The following is a 21,553-nucleotide window of genomic DNA, read 5'->3' as shown; positions in this document are numbered from 1 at the left end:
ACCCAACCCGAGGATGCTCATAGAATTCTCCACCTTATTCACCATTCCTTAACCCAATGAGGAGTTCTTTTCAGCATGGAGGTGGAAGGTGTACGATCGTCAGCCACACACACAGATGACCCTGCTGGCTGCAATGGATGCAGCATGTGAGGACATCACAGTAGACGCCTGCCAGAGGATGGATAAGGCATTCCAAAAGATTCTTTCCACGTTGCATTGGAAGGGAAAATATCCGGTGTGATGTGGATGAGAATATGGGGCCGACAGACAGGAACGTCTGGATGTGTAGAGACAGCACAACAGTGCTGTTGGCAAGTTGTGCCTTAGGGGTGGTTTCCTGTGTTTCTTTCTAATTTAGTTTTTTTCCTTGTGCCCTTGGGTTGTCCAGTCTCTTTCAATCAATAACCCACATACAGTAACAGTAAATAGTACTGTTGAATTGATATCACAAACCATTGCCTTATGATGTTTGATCGATGGAAACTCACATTATCACAAATGACCACATACTTTGGCAAATCCTCTCTAAACAGACCCCTCTCATCATCAGGGATGAGAGCCCTGTAGAGAGTCTCTAAAAAGTTGAGTAGATGCTGGGTGTTGTATGGCCCTATAAGGGGGATATGGGTTAGGACACCATGCTCCGAAATAGCAGCACACATGCTGATATTTCCTCCCCGTTGGCCTGGCAAATCCACAGTAGCTCTGTGACCGATGATATTCCGACCCCGCCTTCTGCATTTGGTCAGGTTGAAGCCAGCCTCATCCACGTATACAAAGTTGTGAGAGGGTTCACTTGATCCCAACTCCATTATACGCTATATCCCAGAACACACAGTTGAATTTGTTTTGGTAWGGAAGAGTGACATAAAATGTACATATATTGCATGTTCCTTCCACAGCAATGGAAATGTGTGCAGTTTATGCTTACTGTACTATGTATCACTATAAAATGTTGCTGTAAAGTAGTTASATAGATATATGTTTTACCTGTACATACTGGTACCGTAGCTCCTTAACTCTGTCCTCATTCCTTTGGAATGGTACACGGTACAGCTGTTTCATACTCRTCTGGTTTCTATGCAGCACCCTGTCGATGGTTGAGATGCTAACCGTATGGATGTTTTCAAAGACATCGTTGYCTTCTATAATGGTCCTTTGTATTTCCCTGAGTCTCATGGCATTGTTTGCTCAGACCATGGTGCAAATAGCCTCCTCCTGTTGAGGTGTGAAAAGGCGTCCTCTGCCACCGGTTTGAGGTAATCTTGCAGTCCTATGTGGGGAAAAATGCAGTGATGCATCGCACACTTTCACATAGACAAAAACTATGCAAACACACATTTTACTGTAAAACATACAKGTGGGTGCATGTAAGGTGCAGTATGTATCTGTATAGAGTATATTTCTGTATGCTGTGAAATACAAGTGGACTACTGTAATATGAAGCATTGTAGGAAGTATACAGTATACTGCTTATATACAGTAACAGTRCACTGTACATTGGTGKACATACCTGTTCTCTCTTCGAAACGTTTGAACTATTGAGGACACGGTTGATCTCCCAATATTCGGCTGCACCCTTCGACCCGCCTCAGCCAGTGTAAGGCCATGATTGACAACATGGTCTACAATAGTGGCCCTTATGTCATCAGATATGCGCCTATGTCCTCTTCTGCCTCTTCCTCTGTTTTGCCTTCCACCACGCATCCTTGCTCCTCTTCTTCCTCCTCTTGGCTGTTGASCCTGTTCRTTTCCTGGTCCATCCATTATTGGAAAATTGCAACTCTGTGTTGTGGTCTGTCTATATATGCTTGCCAATTGATTCTTCATGAGATGCACCTTTGAGCAATTTAGACAACTGGTTGATTGTTGGTTGAACTAACACTTTCCATTCCTTCATGAGTGAGGGTCAATTTCACCTGCACGATTCATCAATTCACGTTTTTGTACAAAAGGTCTAATAGAAATGTGTAAAACTATGCTTGACAGTTTATGACAAATAGTTCAACAATTTTGCATGTAATGGCTTATGCAAGGAACTAATGCCTAGATGTTTTGAGGGGTAAGACTATTCAACAGAGAACCATCTACTATATTYTGATCAACATGACATGAGCAATTGATAATGTGGAAAAAAGCTGACACTTGTACATTATCAATTGCAATTTGTTCAAAGGAATAAGAAATTGCTTTAATGATGTGCACAAGTGACTAGATGATTTGGAATTTGTACAAGTAGTATCAAGAATTGCACTTTTGAACTAAAAAATGCACCAAAGCGACTGAGAAAAACTGTAGTAATTGTATGAGTGTGTCCTTGGTTTACCATTGTCCTGTCGATTATTATTACAATGTCTGTTGGTGCGTGTGAGTACCTGTGCTGTGTGTTTTGTCTTTCGTGCCATTGTGGATTGTGCAGGTGATTACGGGTCTCATAATATCATTGTGCGCTTGTGTTATTTATTCAAGGTACTCCTCGCTCTTTTATTTGGGTTTCAACTCTGTGTTTTGTATAGTGTTTGTTTGGTCTTCATCCCCATGCCTTTACACGGCACGCCGTAATTTGGGGTAAAATAAAAACCCTATTACGCATTCCTGCGCCTGTCTCCCGACCATTTATGCCAACGTGACAGAAGGAGAGTGATGGAGTGCTGCATCAGATGACCAGGCCTCCACAATCACCCAACCTCAACCCAATTGAGATGGTTTTGGATGAGTTGGACCGCAGAGTGAAGGAAAAGCAGCCAACAAGTGCTCAGCATGTGTGGGAACTCCTTCAAGACTGTTGGAAAAGCATTCCTCATAAAGTTGGTTGAGAGAATGCCAAGAGTGTGCAAAGCTGTCATCAAGGCAAAGGGTGGCTACTTTGAAGAATCTAAAATCTAAAATATATTTTGATTTGTTTAACACTTTTTTTGGTTACTGTATGATATATGTTATTTCATAGTAGTAGTACAATGTAGAAAATAGTAAAAATAAAGAAAAACCCTTGAGTGAGTATGTGTGTCCAAACTTTTGATTGGTGTGTACATCTTAATGAAAGTATACGCTGTCATACCTGTGCTTACGCTCTTTCTGCAGGCTGGTCCAGCAGTTCCCCAAGCCCATCGAAACCAAGCCGCTACTGAGTCAGAGAGACCCCAGAGAGACCCCTCCCTCCAGCACACTGCAGCAGCGCAGTGAGCGACGCCCCCTCAGTGACACCTTTGACCAGTGGAACGATACCTCCCACTACGACAACACAGGCTTCGTGTCTGAGGAGGCTCCTCTGGAGACCCCCAGTGGTAGCAGCAGTGGTAACCCCATGCTGGGCTCCAAGTCCCGCAGCTCCTCCACCTCCCACGGGGGCCGCCGGCCCCTCATGAGGCAGGAGCGCATCGTGGGCGTCCCCCTGGAGCTGCAGGAGGCCCCTCACCAACACCCACACCCCTCCCACCAATTTCATAATGTCCGCACCACGCCTGAAAATGAAGTGCCTCAGCCTCCCCCTCCCAACCCATGGCAGAACTGGACGCGAACGCCCAGCCCCTTCGAGGACCGCACAGCTTTCCCCTCAAAACTGAGCTCCCCAGGCAACAGCCCCAACCCTGACCGCAAGGACTTTGAGCAGGAGATGCATCATGGGGAGCTGCCGGGCACATTCCCCTCCACAGGGACATGGGGTTACCTAGACTCCAGGAACTCGGGGCAGGGTCAGGGGCGCAGCAACCAGCAGGCCAACATATCCAGCATGTACCAACATGTCCAATCCAAGCCCACTAGACCAAGCTCTGGGGCCATGGTGATGAGCAAGAGCTCTGAGCGCCTCTCTCCCATGATGAAGGAGGTGAAGGCTAAGTTCAAAAAGTCCCAGAGCATTGACGAAATAGACATGGGCTCCTACAAGGTGTACAGCATCCCCGTGGACAGCTACAGCTCCAGCATAGAGAACCATGGGAGTGTTGACCGTCCAGACATGCCGGCCCCCATGGAGCAGAGCATGTCCCGCAGCCAGTCTGCCCCCATGCTGGACGATGATGACGCCTACGGCACAAATAGCCAGCAGCAGAAGCCTGCCATCCCCAAGAAGGTCTACCACTTTGACCAGAGCTTCAACCCTCAGGGGGCTATGGATATGAGGAATCAGCAGCAGGAGAGGAGGGCCCCTCCACCCTTCCCCAACACCCCTGAGTATGTCAACCAGCCGGGGAAGACCCTGCCCAAAGAGCTGGTGAGCCCCAGGGGCTACCGTGGTTACCCGCCCATGGACCAGATGTTCTCCTACTCTCAGCCCTCAGTCAACGAGGAGAACCAGCCGCCCCAGCAGCAGCAACCCTTCCCCATCCCCAGTCAGCGCTCCCGGCCTGGGTTCCTGAGGCGGGCTGACTCACTGGTCAGCTCCACAGAGCTGGCTCTGTTCCGCAGGGTTCAGGAGGCCCAGGAGATGCAGCAGATGTCGGACCACTACGGCCGGCAGCACTTCAAAGGCATTCTGGAGCAACAGAACAGTCCCAGCATGGCCCAGCAGGACCAACAGTACAACAAGAGGAATGGCAGGTACGAGGAAGACTACTCCTCCTACCAGGAGCCYAAGAAGCCYATCWTGGGCTACCCYACWAAGAGCCTGACRCAGCGRCGSCCYCTGTCGGCCAGGAGTTACAGCACAGAGACGTTTGGGGCGTCCCAGGCCAGGCCTGTGTCTGCCAGACCCACAATGGCTGCACTGTTGGAGAAGATGCCCCCAGATTATAATCTGAGCACGTGTACTGAGAATATAAAGAGCCCTGATGAGATGAAAATGCGCACCATGCAGCTGCAGCATAAGCCTGATGATATGTCCTCTAAGATGCCAGTAGACTGGAGGCAACAGCTGCTTAGACATATAGAGGCCAAACGATTAGACCGGGTAAGTCTGACAACTTCTTAAACACAGTTTATTACATGCTCACAAAACATCTATATGGGAGCTTCTGTTGACACACCACATGACTACATGACTGTCAGTATTAATTAACGTGTTCAGTCCACTACTTAGTAATGTGCGCCAGTTGTGGCACCAGACCCACTTGATGTTTCTCTATATGTATGTTAATCACTTATGTTGATTGTGATAAGAAGCACAAACATGGTAAGTTTTCCTCTCTACCTCCTTTCTCTGTTAGTATGATATCATACTTTAACAAGACAAGTATATCTGTCTGTACTACAACAATTTGGATGAGTTTCCCTAACACTGATTAAGTCTAGTTCTAAACTAAAAAGCTCTCCAGGACTAGGCTTAATCTGGGTCCGGGAAATCGGCCCTTGATAATATAGGCAAGTACTTCAGTGCTATACATCTCTTAAAGAAAAGTACATAATGTTGCTTGTATGGTATACGTAATCGTACTGTATCCATGAGTGTGTTTTTAATGTGTTTGTTCTGGTACTGTAGTAACTCTGTACTGTTGTTGTTCTGTTTGTCAAGCTCACTTTATCTGTTGCAGCTACGCAATGTGTGTTGGTGCAATCCCGTTTACCCAGTGGCTCACCCATTTACTCATGTCACGCGGTTGTTTCCCTCCAATCAGAGCGCTGTCCTTAAGCACAACACAGTAAACTTCGGCATGCTGTACTCTGGAGGCTATGCCGCACCGCATGCCGGCAGAAGCATGACAATAAACTTTTACAATAACACGAATAAGCATGAAAACCAAACAACACAGTGGCTACCTCTACCCAATGTGAGTATGAACCAGAAAACACAGAAACAGCCTCAGTGCAGTTGAACCCTTTAACATTCATGTGATAGAGTGTGTACTGCATTTGTACTGTTTTGTAAGGACAAAAGCTTAAAAACAACATTTATCATAAGAAGCACAATATTACCAATACCTACAATTGCCAATGGAGAATGTGAATATTTGTTATCACTTGCCTTAAATATTGAAATGCTATGGCCGTATATATTTTTTATTATAGTCCATATTTCAACATCAAACAAAAACTAGTCTACAGATACACCATGACATGTGATGGGCTAAGCCTCATGTATTACAGTATCAGTATAGAATCCATAGTGAAGCCGAGTATTATACCATTTCTCAGCCAAATGACACCAACTGTGTTGGTGTGAAACAAGCCAAAAAATGACGGACATGGCAATCCCTCCCATTTCAACTTCAAGCCAAGTGCTGTCTTTTATCTGTTGTCTGAAATCTTAAAATGTCTGCAGTGTGTTGCATGTCTGCAATATATGTGTCAGCTACGGTGTCTGCTCTGCTCTATGGGTTACAGCCGTCCTCTGTACAAGTATTACTGTGTCACTCAGTAGCCTCAATCCAATGGAGCCTAGTGAATAGACACCATGTATTTCAGGACATAGACAAGCACATTGTAATAAAAAGCAGAGATTGTATCTTTCTCGTATAGGTATTTTAGTGCCTAGATAATATATCATTTTGAAAGCCAACCCATCATTCAGAATATCTCTAAACCTGTTACAATCTATTCTTAACAAAAATGTTTTGTATGTGGAAAAATGACAGCAGGCAAATAACCCAACTAATATATTCATACACATAGGACTTTGCGCTTACTATTATAAAGAAGTTAAGGTCATGATTGATCCAAGGACACCCACTGCTTTACTAGCTGCAGTGCTCCGTCAATAGTCATATTATTATCAACGATTATAACCTTATAATTAACACAGTAAATCAATGAATCTTTATCTCTGGTAAAACTGTAGTCATTTTGGCAGAAAACGCAGGTTAACCCCATAGACGAAATGATACTCTGAACCCTGTTCCTTTACCCTATTCTCTCTCCAGACCCCTTCTCAACAGAGCAATATATTAGACAACGGCCAGGAGGTGGTCTCTCCCACCACTCAGTGGGCCCCCTACTCACTGGGCAGGAGAGACGTGCCCCCAGAAAATATAATGAAAAAGGTTTGTGCTTTACACTGACAAAGGACCCAGAGAGAGGCCTGTTTGGAGTGTTAGATATGTGGTGTAATGTCACTGTTAATTTGAGCCTAAACTATGCTGATGGTATAGTGCTCATTATCACCCAGCTTGCTGACTGAAACATTGAGCTTGTAGCTCATTCATGTATTTATTTATGACATACCAGTACATTTAATGTCAAACCGTAATACACCCCCCACACATCCATTGTTTTAAACAAAGGTGACATTACAAGGACATACAGTATAACCACATAAGGCTTCATAAAGGGTCCCTTGTCTTGTCTCTGTTGTACTTCTTAAGGTTACTCCACCTGTTCTTTTAAGATGGGCTCCTTTATTTAGCTGTGATTGCTATGTCAATGTTGTTAAATGTCAGGAGTAATTGCTAAGCACCATGAATCATTCCAGCAGCGCTCCATTCTTGCTTGGTCTCCCTGGCAACCTCTGTTTTTTGGCTGTCATTTCATTGTGGTCACATTCTAGCCATCAGTGTCTGTGCAACAATAATGAAAAAGGTAGACCAGGGACTTCCTATGAAATATTAATGCACAGAGAAAACTGTGAGTTGTGTATCCTGTTTTATTACTTGTACACTCTTAGATAAAAGGGTTCCAAGAAGGGTTCTTCGGCTGTCCCCATAGGAGAACCCTTTTTGGTTTCAGGTAGAACTACCTTGGGTTCCATGTAGAACCCTCTGTGGAAAGGGTTCTACAGGGAACCAAAAAGGGTTCTGCTATGGGGACCGCCGAAGAACCCTTTTAGGTTCTAAATAGCACTTTTTTTCTAAGAGTATCATGTAGGATGATAGGGTTTGCAGGAAAGCCTTTATATGGTCATTCAGGCTTGAAGAAAACCAAACTAACAGAGATAGGGGCTGAAGCATGCTGCACCTCATCTGTCTGTTATCCGCCATTTTGTAAGACGTGACGTTTGCATCTTTGCAGCTTCCTGACTCTTTGCCTAACGGGTTGAATTACCCACAGGCAGGCGGCCACCACCCCCACCAATCACAGACAATGATAGTGACGTCCGCATCGGCCACACCCCCACACCGCTCGGTGCGGGACCAGCAGTACGAGGGCGCCATCAACAAGATCTCCATCCAACAGTACCAGTCTCCTCTGCCCATGGCCACCACCACCAGTCCCCGGCCCCAGAGCGCACGCTGTCTCATCCAGACCAAAGGCCAGAAAAGCATGGACGGCTTCCAGGAGCAGGTTAGCCATCACTCCCTCGCTCCACTTCCACCTCTTTGTTTGTCTCTGTGTTTGTCCCTCCATCTGTCTTTGTCTCTTTGTACTTCTCTCTCACCCTCTTCCTCTTAGGCATCCTTTCACTCTCCTCTCTCTCTTCCTTTCCCTCTCTCAATCTGGTCGACAACAGATCTCTGAGAGGCCTATATTCTGGCTACCGGTATATAGAGAGGAGAGATTTGCAACACGTAATTGTATCGTAATACAATATCAAATTTATATTTTTGGCAATATGAAGTTTTTGTGTCGTTTGGCAGTTCTGTGTGCGGATAGAGAAGAATCCAGGCTTAGGGTTCAGCATCTCAGGTGGAATCAGTGGCCAAGGGAACCCCTTCAAGCCTTCTGACATGGTAAGATTAAAGCAGCTAAATGTTCTCTGTGGGGGTCTGATACTGTGCAGCCTGTGCCATAGGAACATGTTCCATTTCTCTCTGCTGTAGTCTGTTCCTTAAGCTGTTTGAATAACCACTGCACAGCACTGTATGTCTCACTTCAGAGTTTCCATGGTAACAGGTGCTACTACAATGCTGTATGCTATGCAGTGCTGCAGTTGACTTGGTTAACTTTGAACCTTTTTATTATATGCCAATAATGAGCAAGAATCAAGAAAAGACTCCACATTTTTGTGGCAATGAATCGTAATGTAGACGTAAGGTTGGCAAATGCCCAATCGTTCAATACTGTCTTGTTACCATGGTAACAGCAAAGAAAGGATGCAGTGAGAAAAATGTCCATAGCTTTGCATTTAAACAAATTCTAAATCAGTTCAAATGTTGTTGTTGTTTTTCCCTTGTCGTTTTGAAACATCAAAGCCTAGGGCTGGATTAAATCCTTATCGCAGAAGTATCGTGGAAGATCCACGTAAAAATGTAAAGGTAATTTCCGATTTAGATGACATATGCAGCGTTTACCGTGAATGCAGTAGCGGGAACATTGCCTTTAAATATCAATTGAGCATAACGTGGATCTTCCGCGAATCCGGTCCCTTGTTTCTTCTCCTTGGCATTATATTTGCAGGGGGAAAGTATTGTAAGCCATAGAAATAGAATTCAAATTCAATTTTGTACACATTGTTATAGCCATTGAATGTGTTGTATATTTTGTATGCATATCATCCCCCATCTTAGCACCCCACTGAAAGGTGGTGCATGCTGATTACAGAGGGAATCTTCTGAGGGCCTGCTTTCCTGTGATGCCTCAAGGAGTCCCTGATGTAATACATGAGTCATTAGATGTTAGTAACGTTATTCGGGCTTCAAGTGAGGATTAACTGTTTAACTGTGTTGAATAAGCATCTTCATATGGTATTATGATCATCTTCATATGGTATTATGATCATCTTCATATGGTTTAAACGCATGCAAAGATTGGTGTATTTATAATCTCTGCCTTGATTAGACATTTTTTGGAAACATGAAATGTAAAAAACATCCAACACAGGGTCCATAACTTTGTAAATAGCTGGAAAAATATATATATATTTATCGTATCTGTTTTGGTACTGTTGATATCTTTTCATTAAAGTTAGATGTAAATGCCATGTAAGTACATGTAGTTCTTGAGTTTAACAAACAGAGCGCACTCAGACAACACTTCCATTTTTGATCTTGTGACAGATCCTTACGGTAGTTGTCTGCTTTTTACAGTCCAGCTAAACCTATAAAGTTAATGTTGACAATGACGTCATCAAAATCATGCACAGAACTTGAGTTCGAGGAAACACAAAAAAAAGCGCCAAACACCCAGTTTGAAAGGCAAAGATTCTAAACAATCTTCACCATGTGGTTCCTAACCTCATATCACTTTTGACTTATAGGGTATCTTTGTTACTAGGGTACAGCCTGATGGACCGGCCTCCAACCTGCTTCAGCCTGGGGACAAAATACTGAAGGTAACCATGTTGTTCATCACTGCATCGATCATCATTGTCCTCTGAGTCTGTGAGAGCGCATCCTCCTTCCGCCACATTGCCAGTAGAGGCTTTGCATGTGGCATTTTGTGCTGGACGTACATGTGTCTACCAAGTGAGCATGGTCCTCTTTTTTGACCTCTGTCAAACTTCCAACATGCTTTACTTGTCCCTCAGTCAGGTCTTCGACTAATAGTGCTTATACTGTATGTATCTTAATAAAGGCCCATAGAAACAGACTGAAAAATGTAAGTGGATAACATACAAGTAAGTAACTTTACTGATATATAGGTTTCCTAATGTGATGTTTTATATATAGTATCGACCAGCAATGTAATGATCTCAACTTTTTTGATAACCTTGAAACCCCTGGAGCATTTTCTGCTATTTTTTCTCAACTATCCTCTCCATCTTTCCAACTTTGCAGCAAAGATTGAATCTGGTCTCTTCCTCTATTTCAGTATTATCAGATCCTCAAATCTCTTCTCGTAAATACTTCAGGAGTAAACCTTTTAGGATGAGCATCAGAGTTCTTTTACCCAATGTGATAAGAAACTAATTGCACACTATGATGTGGTGATGTATTTAGCTTAGGTAGAGGGCTGTTACTCTAAAAGGGTAATCACCATCACACATACAGTACATAGGGATGAAGCTGTCAAAGTAAGTGTTTACCATAGTGCAGAGAGGGCACTGTACCCCTGTAGATTGTCAGATTCCTGGTCCATGTGAAGCTACTGTTCAGGCTATATTTGTCAGTCATAAATCCAAACCCATGACAGTGAAGCCTACATGAACAAGTCAGGCTCTCTGTGCCAATATAACTTAATGGGATTGGAATAGTCTCTACAGTTATTGGCATGTCTGTTATATCTGTGTCACTTTAAATGTGTGCTAGTAGAAGCCCTCGCCCCTTTCCCCTCGCCCCTTGCTCCTCGCCCACCCGTAGCCTGCAGAAGCAGGCACTTCTCTACTCTCTCCACAGATACAAGTGTTAGCTGAAGGACAGACCTCTAAAGACCAGCTTCTCTCCTCCTTCTCTCCTTTACAGCATGACCGCCTTCTCTTCCTGTGTGCATCTCTCTGCTCTTCCTCTCCTCTTTTCCTTGACAGTGTTGTGTTTCTATCTCCTGAGCTAGGACTGTTTCCAGTCCTCTCCGTGCTGCCCCGCCCTGCCCCTCCTCACCCCCTTCACTCTGTTCACCTTCTGCTTCATTTTTGCATTGCAGGGCAATGGACATAGTTTTTTACACATGGAACATGAAACTGCTGTGTCTCTTCTGAAGAATTTCCAGAAACCTGTGGACTTGGTAATCTTGAGGGAGAGCACAATTTAAATATTTTTTTACAACACCATTGCTTCTCACCCAAACGGTTTGTGGAAATGTGTACAACCGATTTTTATCTATGAACAGAGACATTTGCCAATTGCTGGACCAATGGCAAATACTAGTGCCAAATGTACTATAGGATACATATCTTATAACCTATCTATGAATTTTGTGTAAACAGGAAATGTATATTCTGAGTTGATGTGAATGAAAGTCATTTTTCTCATTCAGCCCGAGGCTGTAGGTTGGAGTAATTTCATGTTATTTATTTTTATTTGATCTTTGTTTTTATTTGGAAGTTTTTTGCTTATTTATATTGCCTTTTATTTTGTACCTTTTTCATTGTAGCTTCTCATTTTACTCTCAGACCATGAAAACACACTAGCTCTTTAGGAATTACATTCACCATAAACACTGCCTCAACTTTGTATATGCCTTGTGTAAATATTTTCATTTACAATAAAGACATGAACAGTAGAGAGGGGAATGGTACTGAAAATATAATTTTTTTTTGTTACAGAAGAAAGAAATCGCACTTGTCTCCAACCTTAATACAGGGCCAACTTATAATCAGTTTTTTATTTTTTATTATAGGTTTTCCCATCGGTTTATTTAATTGTTTTAAAACTATGTTGATCTCTGTACCCAACCAATCACTGCATTCTGTGAACTAGATTTTTTGTAGGTGCTCAATGCTCAATAATGTATATGTATATGTTTACACACATGAGCAAAATTGAAGTAGAAGCAATATTCTATCCCACCTCTGAAAATCTTTTTTTAACATGACAAGACTACCCTAGAGGGCCATCTGCTGGCTATATTATGTGGTTTCCCGTAATTGTGCCAAGGAGTATGTAATGTATACATACCCCCCACATTCATATACAGAAAAATCCATTGTTTGTGCACTTAAGCACAATTGTAACATCGTTTCTCATCTGTTTGTCTGTGTTTCTATAAAAAACATTTGAGTGGTTTTGTTCGCACTGATTTGAAGTGGTGTGAGTAATATTGCTTAGCTTTTCAGCACCACTCTGTGGAACACCAATTACTTTTTAGAACTTAATTTCAAGCTCAGTTTATTATGAGTACGCATCATTGGAAAAGTATTAATGCGAGAACTATGATGTTTTTTTTCAACAATGCCGCTGCCCAGAATAAGCATTTCACCCTGCTACATTTCTGGATGGATGTTCATTTTAAGCTCTGATGTTACAGCATGGTCTTTGAATATGTTTTTGGGATACATTCTGTGTTTTGAAATAGATTTTAGGGTCTCTCTTATAAAGAGATTTCTCTCTTTTTGCAAACCGATGAGATTATTATATTGTCAAAATTGGTGCCATTTTATCCCAATCAAAAACGTATTCCTTATGAGCCCTGAATTTTTCATAACATTTTTGTCAAATGTAGCATCAAATGTGACATTCTTGAGAAAACTAAGCACCTATAACCCTATGAAGGGACCCTGGTTGAATTTGTGCCAAGCTAAGCTGGTAAGTGGTACTTCGGTATGCAGTCAATTATGAGTTCAAATATTCAAGATATTGTTACAGAAAGTTTGATAATATAATTATTTTTACTAAATGTTTTCAGGTAATTATTCGGAATATATTGATATACCTTTGCTCAAATATATAGCTTTGCTCAATTTGCGAGATTTTATAAGGACAATGAAAGAGTATGGATGAAGATCTTACGACTTGAAGAAAAGCTGTACTATCAAATGTATTTCTACAGTAATTGTGAATTTGTGTTATACAAATATTATATATATGTATATGAATATAAAAATAGTCATTTTTGTATGTGTTTAAAATACAATTAAATATAAAAAAGCGAATATATGGTAATATTCAGTCAAATTGCAGTATTGATGTAAATAATTGTGAATGAAAACACATTGAGATAATTTATTCATAGATTGTGAATGTACTCCAAGCTTCTGCAGTATGAAGACTTATTGGATTTGAATGCTGCTTCATTTTTTGTGCAAAAAGTAATTTTAACTATTAAAAGAGAATTATTCTGTTTAGTTGGACAAATTTAGTAATAATTTATTATACTATTTATTTGCACATGCAAGTTTAAACCTTCCAGTTTTATTTCTGTATTAACACAAAGAAATGTAATTGGTAAAGTATATATTGTGTGTTTAGATTGCATTTCGCAGATGCTATCTGTACATATTTAAGATACATTTTTATTAAGAAAAGATTATAAAATTGAACGAAAAATGCTGTGCAGCAAATACAGAGCCATTTTCGGCTTTGGAAGTACAATTTTTCAGTATTTAAGAAGTGTTTTGAATAATGTATAAAAGTATATTGTACAAATAATAAAAATGTCACTTGTTATTTTTCATGGTCCTCTGTGGTCTTTATACAATCCCATCAAAACCAGTATTTTCTTCCCCTAAATTATGAAGTTAATTTGTCACTTGATAACAGCATCTGCTAAATGACTAAAATGTAATATTTCATGGTAAGTCTGGTATCTTACTGCCATCCATCACACTTGACTTTCCATGACTAGGTTGTGTTTTGCCACATAAAAATATTATTTTTCTGAACAGTATCATACTGTGTATTTATTAAAGACAATAACAAAGGATCAAAGCACCAAACACATCTGCCTTGTACACATTTAATGTGGTTGGATTTCAATCATTATAGTTGTTGGAGTCATTGAAACAGACATGGTTCAATTGTCTTATTCAGTTTTCATGAATACAATGACAGAGTGCATGCAGACAGAAGTAGTGATTTTTATACAAGGTCTTCTGTCTCACATAAAAAGTGACTGAAGGACACAGATGTTTTTTCCCCCAGGCTACTAGATAGTGTAACAACAAATATCTCAATGTCATTACAAATGAATTCTTGAGAATGATATAACATTTTAAAATGTCTCGTTTGGTTCAGAGTATCAAACAGGCCAAGGCCAAATCAGTAGTGTCAGATTATCTTGCAATTGCCATACATTCAAAATGAAACACATGCATTATGTTATTAAACATTGAATGCAAAACTTCCCTAAAGAATAAGCATAGTGGAATTGCTATTGTTTTTCCATATATTGAGAAAAGGAACCCACACTAAGACAGGCTTTTCAGTTTGGAATGCAATTAAAATATTGCCATTGGTAGAAGATCTTGTAACATTGTTACAGCAGTCTCCCAGTAGTAATCATTCAAACTTTATATCTTAGATCAAACAAGAGAAGGTACACTTCAAATCATCATGCTCGAATGTCATGAACACTTTTACAGAATAATGGCAGTTGGTTTCAAGGCAAAATCAAACACTGATTAATCATAAAATTGTACTTTCTCATTTGGTGTGTTGTATCTCATTTGGCTTTAATGCAGGTGACTATGTAGGGATCCTGCTTCGTAGGTACTCCAGGACAGCATCAGTTCCTCTGGATACAATGGCTGCTCTGGGGTTGCGGAAAGGATTTCCATCCAGCATGAGGGCTCTAAGGGAAAGACGAGAGAATTAGTGAGACCAGCTTCAAGACAGCTTAAAATATTGATATACAAACACATACTTCCCTCTATACAGCAACAGCTCGGAGCAAAATCACAACTATATGGATCACTGAGTTGGATGCCTTAGCGCATATACCTTTTCTGATTGCTATTTAACATTTACCTGACACAAATAGCACAGTTCCTGCAGCTTCCACCCCTATCTAAATAAAACCAGATATTACCACGCTTTTTGAAATCCTGTCCAGTTATATCTTCGTCACATCATATATTGTCCCCTAAACCCAGTGTCACATCCCGATCCCTACCTCAGGCTCGTACAGTTGCCCAGTTCAGGTGGCACCTGCATGATGTCATTGTTCTGTAGGTCCAGAGTGGACAGCTTGTCCAGAGCTTTGAGCTGCAGTGGGTTAATGGTTCCCACTTGGTTATTACTGATAAGAATGGTCTCCAGGCTAGGAACCCGGTACAGGACCTCTGGGAACAACTTAAACCTGTCAAAATATGACATGAATTTGAATCCGTTTTTGAATTTGTATCCGTTTTTGAATCAATTTTTCTATGTACAGCACGATGACTACATCCCTTTAAGACCAGAGTGCTTACCTGTTGAATGACAGTGTGATGCTCCGCAGTTTCATTAGGGCCTCAATTTCCATTGGCAGAGATGTCAAAAGATTGTTTCTGAGGGAAAAGCCAACATAAACTGCATATTACAAATGTCTCACATGCACCGATTTACCAGCTTAAGCAAATGTACCAATTTAAGACTGGGTTAAAACAATGCTCCCACCAGAAATGCATACCTCGGAGTCTAAAAAAGGTTTAGCCTCTCGTTTCACTGACCTCCGCAACACAAACGGTACTTTTATTTGGAAAGACAAGGCCTTCTGATATCTGAGCTGACAGATGTGCTGTGGAGGCTGATTGTCAGTGTACCTGAGGTCTATGTGTGCCAGTTGCTGCAGCATGCAGAACTCCAAGGGGAGGCTGGTCAGCTTGTTAAACCCCAGGTTGATGTCAGAAACAGAATCCTTCAACTCCACAACCCTGAGGACCAAGCAGAGACTCACAAACTCATCCAACATTATCACCACAACAGTCCTACTGTATCTGACATTCTCTATCAATGGCTTTGTGGTGACTTTTAGGAGTGGTGTGATTCTTCTCACACTGAGGGTTTTTCCTCCATAGGCCCAGACTGTGGTGTGAAGTCACTGATTACAAGCAAGGTACCTGGGAGGCACTGCAGCCAGCTGGTTCTTGCTGAAGTTGACACTGGCGACGGGCTCACTTCCCACAGCATCAAACACATCATCAGGAACACATGCCATCTGCTTCTCACTGGAACCAGGGTCACACACAAAGCAACAGTTTACTGACAACACTTCATTACATCACAACCATCTTCATGCTGTGGCAATGCAATATCATTTTGTGGTAGAACGTTTGAGTTTTTAACTTTCCCAGAATGTCTTAACTGAGCTTCAAACACGGCACAAAAATAATAGTTGGCACACACCTGTAGTCCAATGTCTTCAGTGTTTTAATTGTGTGCACGTTGATTTTCGCCTGACTGGGCAGAGTCATGGCAGTGTCAGGCTCATCTCCTTTGCCATCTGGATCCTCTACAGATCCAAATGAAAAATGTCAGTCCAATGATATGAGACAGTCTGGTAAATCAACAGTGGCCTTTCCACAAAACCTTGCAAAGTAAATAAAAACGGTCTATTCACTGAATACGAGAACCTTCTGCATAGACAGAAAAAGACAAACATCCTTGTACCTTTTATTCGACCCCTCAAGTACTTCAGCAATTCATTGGTTCCTTTCTGTGAAGGACACAAAAGTCATATCCTATCACAGACTCTGCAATTGGCTACATTGCAACTCTACAGTGAGGTTAATTGAGGTTCTACTGTAGTGGTGAAACTGTAGTAGCTTCCAGAAGGTAATGACATGTCGTCCTAACTAACTCACAGTCAAGAGGTCTCTGCGGATGCCTCTCAGAGGGTTGCCCTCTAGAGTCAGGATCTTCAGCTTGGGCAGGAGGGCAAGGGCAGCTGGCAGACTGGCTCACGCATACAAGGGAGAAATGCAGTAGCACAGCCATAAGATATCCAGGCAGCTAAACACTACACAGGACATTTTGGGGTGTTTTGACTTGTGAGTTTTGTTCTTATTTAATTGGTTTATATTTGTGCTGTGTATAAATCTGTTATATGCACTGATTGAAGAGGCTAAATCAACTAAATAATAAACAAATGAGTTAAGAATAACAGCACACAACCTGTGAGGTGGACCAAGTACAGTAACCACTGAGGAGAGACCAGGGGAGATCTGATCAGGCAAACCTACCTGCTGATGTCATTGTTGACTAGGTCTAGGCGCTCCAGGCCTTGGAGTAGTTTGATTTCCTCAGGGAGAGTCTTCACCTTGTTGTCCCTCAGCTCCAATACACTCAGAATGCTCAGGTGTTTCAGGTGCTCTGCCTCCAGCACCTCAATCTGGTTATTACCAACATGCAGCTCCTACCAGACAGGTGACAGAAAGCTGTCAGAGTATAGGGCACTTGCATAGGGCACTTGTTACCAATTAATTCATACAGGTGATCTCATTGAGACTCAAAAGTTCCTTCTCAAAGGAAATCTGATCATCAGTATCCTAACCTTGAGCCTTGAGGAGGGCAGTTCAGGAAGAAAGCGCAGTTTGTTGTGTCTCAGATAGAGCTGCTCTAAAGACGCCATTTGAGACAAGACAGGAGGTATGCTCTCAAGCTGATTGTGTGTGCAGTCCAGCAGTCTCAAATCTGTGGAGGCGTTCATACAGGATGTTATGCTTCAGCCATGTTCATGTCAAGAATATAACAGTGGATGCATCCATTTCTAACAGGTAGGCAGTACATACAAAAACTAAACAACACACAAAGCAAAACATTTGCTGCCATTGCCGTCTTACTTTTCATGACACTGATTCCTGAGGGGAGGCTCTTCAGCTTGTTGTGGGAGAGGTTCAGCTTCACCAGATGGTTCAAGTTGCCCAGACTGTCAGGGATGGCAGTTAGCTGGTTGTTGGAAAGATCCTCCCACCAACAATACAAAAACAAGTCAGTGAGGATCATCCAAAGAGTTAATCTAAGACAATCACTTTGTTACACTGACACATTTTAGTAGTGTTTCATGCCCAGTTCTGAATTTACGATATCATCCAGGTTAGCGAGCAGTCCCACTCCCTCTGGCAGGTGCTCCAGTAGATTCTGCTGCAGCTGGAGACAGGTGAGGTTCTTCAGACTCCATACCTCCTCCGGTATCTCTTTCAGTTTATTGTGACTGCAACAGAGAGATAATGGGGGTGGGTATAATTTGTGTTACATTCCAACAGGAATCTATTCCAAAAACGTTGAAAATAACAAGGTTGCCAACAAATAACGCATACAAAGTTGTGCCCTCAAAGCTCATCACTAAGCTAAGGACCCTGGCACTAAACACCTCCCTCTGAAACTGGATCCTGGACTTCCTGACGGGACGTCCCCAGGTGGTAAGGGTAGGTAACAACACATCCGCCCCGCTGATCCTCAACACAGGGGCCCCCTCAAGGGTGCGTGCTCAGTCCCCTCCTGTACTCCCTCAGTCCCCTCCTGTACTCCTTCTGTACTCCCTCATGACTGTACGGCCAGGCACAACTCCAACACCATCATTAAGTTTGCTGATGACACAACAGTGGTAGGCCTGATCACCGAAAACGATGAGACAGCCTATAGGGAGGAGATCAGAGACCGGACCGTGTGGTGCAAGGACAACAACCTCTCTCTAAATGTGAGCAAGACAAAGGAGATGAATGTGGACTACAGGAAAAGGAGGACCGAGCACGCCCCCATTCTCATCAACGCGGCTATAGTGGAGCAGGTTGAGAGCTTCAAGTTCCTTGCCGTCCACATCACCAACAAACTAACATGGTCCAAGCACACCTAGACAGACGTGAAGAGGGCACCAAAAAACCCTATTCCCCCTCAGGAGACTGAAAAGATTTGGCATGGGTCCTCAGATCCTCAAAAGGTTTAACAGCTGCACCATCGAGAGCATCCTGACGGGTTGCATCACTGCCTGGCATGGCAACTGCTCAGCCTCCAAACGCAAGGCACTACACAGGGTAGTGCGTACGGCCCAGTACGTCACCGGGGCCAAGCTTCCTGCCATCCAGGACCTCTATACCAGGCGGTGTCAGAGGAAGGCACTAAAAATTGTCAAAGACTCCAGCCACCCTAGTCGTAGACTGTTCTCTCTGCTACCGCACAGCAAGCAGTACCGGAGTGCCAAGTCTAGGTCCAAGAGGCTTCTCAACAGCTTCTACCCCCAAGCCATGAGACTCCTGAACAGCTAATCAAATGGCTACCCAGACTATTTGCATTGCTCCCCTTCTATGCTGCTACTATCTGTTATTATCGATGCATAGTAACTCTACCTACATGTACATATTACCTCGACACCGGTGCCCCCGCACATTGACTCCATACCGGTATCCCCTGAATATAGCCTCGCTATTGTTATTTACTGCTACTCTTAAATTATTTGCTATTCTTATCTGTTATTTTTTTTTTAGGTCCCCCCCCGTAAAACTGCCCTGTTGGTTAAGGGCTTGTAAGTAAGCATTTCACTGTAAGGTCTACACCTGTTGTACTCGGCACATGTGACAAATAAAATGTATAGGGGCAGAATAAGATACTGGGTAGGGAGTGGGCTATTTACTTAAGTTTTTCACTCACAATGTTTATTCCGAAAAATGTCTGTCCTCAATCTGGTATCCTATCGACAAACATTAAGAATAAGCTACGTGGTGAGTTGATGCCTATTCGGCAGCTAGTTAGCTAGGTGAATTGATCATGTTACTTTGTATGCGTTGTTTGTTAGCAACCTTGTACTTTACAAAGTTTTTGGAACAGATTCCTGTTGGAATGTTCCACAAATTATACCCATCCAGTTAATGGACAGCATTTCAGCAAAAAGTCAGCCTATAGAGGAAAGAGACCTCTTCTTTCTTTATAATGGAAGTCATTCCTGGTGTGCATTTCTCATTTGTTGAGTAACTTTAGTTGACAAAATCCTCCCATACCTCAGACTGAGTTTCTGAAGATGTTGCAACTCTCCAATAGACGTGGGTAAAGAGGTCAGCTGATTATCATGGACCTTGGGAAAGTGGAAAGACAAGACAGAATGTCAGAGGGTCATCGTAAACATCAAACTTGTCAAAGTAAGTTCTCCCATAAATCTTGGAGCATAGACCTTCCATTGAAGCTTTGAAAGGGCCTAGTCTATCACTTCTTAAATCAGGCAACATAAAACACGTCATAAAAAAACAATACCCACATCCAAAACAGTAAGGGCTGGCAACAGCTTGACATCCTCTGACAGAGCTTCCAGCTTGTTTGAAGAGAGAAGCAGCTTGGTCAGATCTGTCTGGTCCCACCAGCGATCATCTGCCCCAAAGGACAGGTTCTGTTTGGCCTCCTCGGGTGTGTCTAAGTTCAGCCTCCAGACACTTTGTGGGACTAAGTGGAGAATAGTGGTAAAATGGTTAGCATTACCATAACGTTACATGCACTCATTCAAGTGGTCCTCAATCAACCAACCAATCAACACCATACCCTTCCTATATTGAATTGTTCATTGATGTACCTTTATCTGAAATAGGAATTAGTAATGATCGATATAATTAACTTTTTGCTATTTTATCCAATGATGCAGCATGATTTTAATGTGTCATCATGATAAATAGGCAGAGTCTTTCTTCCCTGACAGTTACCTTCAGTCAGCCCTCGCCCAGACAAATTGAGCTGCCCGCTTTTTCTGGCGGTTTTCAACAATCCATAAGGGACAGCAGCCGGTTCCTCTTTTTCTGTTCTAAATCCTGCTCTAGAATCGCCTTTGGCACCTCTTTTAAAGCGTGACATTGTTCATATGTTGTTAGTACCACTAACTTTGTCTAACCAGCTTGTTAGTCATGCCAATGATGTTAGCTAGCTAGCTCGCTATGTATTTGTAAATTGCCGATAGAAAGCTATATTTAAGAGCCAAGCATTTCGTAAGCCTTTCTGGGTTAAACGATCATTTCCGGTTCAAATGTGAATATTTAATTGTAAAAGTCATTTTTCAAAGTTAGAAACGTTGTGAAAAGCGATGCATATTGAATTGTTCATTGTTGTACCTTTATCTGAAATAGGAATTAGTAATGATCGATATAATTAACTTTTTGCTATTTTATCCAATGATGCTTCATGATTTCAATATGGACTCTTAATTTGGTAGTACGTGAAAACCTTGACCCGGAATAGGTTCAGCAGCTGAGTCAAAGACAGTACAGTATTAGAAACTCTGTGGCTGTTGGATGAGTTGGATCCACTGACGTATAATAAGAACGGTTTTGGCCGGGGTAGGCCGTCATTGTAAATAATAATTTGTTCTTAACTGATTTGCCTAGTTAAATAAAGGTTAAAAATAAAAAGAGGATGAGGCGAAGCGAGAGAGTTTACTCCCGTCAAAATACTGTCCACAATAAGCAAACCAATAAGCCTTTGGGATGACTACACAAGACTCTCTCGTCGTTATATACAGTATCTCTAGTTGGATTACTAGATTC

At 42.2% G+C, this 21,553-nt stretch overlaps 2 protein-coding genes across 2 annotated transcripts in view; one reads left to right on the top strand and one right to left on the bottom strand.

Moving 5' to 3' along the window:
- Nucleotides 1-13,789, top strand: part of LOC111975954 (leucine-rich repeat-containing protein 7-like) — a 52,362-nt gene extending 38,573 nt beyond the window's left edge. Inside the window, 7 exon segments of the mRNA XM_070447413.1 lie at nt 3,082-4,885; nt 5,550-5,702; nt 6,792-6,911; nt 7,876-8,148; nt 8,442-8,534; nt 10,001-10,075; nt 11,323-13,789. Coding sequence (XP_070303514.1) covers nt 3,082-4,885; nt 5,550-5,702; nt 6,792-6,911; nt 7,876-8,148; nt 8,442-8,534; nt 10,001-10,075; nt 11,323-11,430 — 2,626 coding nt within the window. The 3' untranslated portion in view covers nt 11,431-13,789.
- A 270-nt stretch (nt 13,790-14,059) lies between these two features.
- Nucleotides 14,060-21,017, bottom strand: lrrc40 (leucine rich repeat containing 40). The gene is made up of 15 exons (XM_024003908.2): nt 20,720-21,017; nt 20,284-20,465; nt 20,030-20,103; nt 18,120-18,249; nt 17,879-18,002; nt 17,590-17,729; nt 17,279-17,451; nt 16,901-16,991; nt 16,707-16,752; nt 16,443-16,548; nt 16,157-16,264; nt 15,860-15,970; nt 15,527-15,604; nt 15,229-15,414; nt 14,060-14,907 (listed from the first exon to the last, which is right to left on the bottom strand). Exons 1-15 carry the CDS (start codon nt 20,865-20,867, stop codon nt 14,802-14,804), a joined length of 1,803 nt encoding a protein of 600 aa, XP_023859676.1. The 5' UTR covers nt 20,868-21,017; the 3' UTR covers nt 14,060-14,801.
- Between the last annotated feature and the right edge of the window lie 536 nt (nt 21,018-21,553).

This window comes from Salvelinus sp. IW2-2015, linkage group LG16 (genome assembly GCF_002910315.2).
Source record: "Salvelinus sp. IW2-2015 linkage group LG16, ASM291031v2, whole genome shotgun sequence".
Lineage (NCBI taxonomy): Eukaryota > Metazoa > Chordata > Actinopteri > Salmoniformes > Salmonidae > Salvelinus > Salvelinus sp. IW2-2015.
Note: the sequence above shows the minus strand (reverse complement) of the source record. Positions and strands in the feature narration are given on the sequence as shown.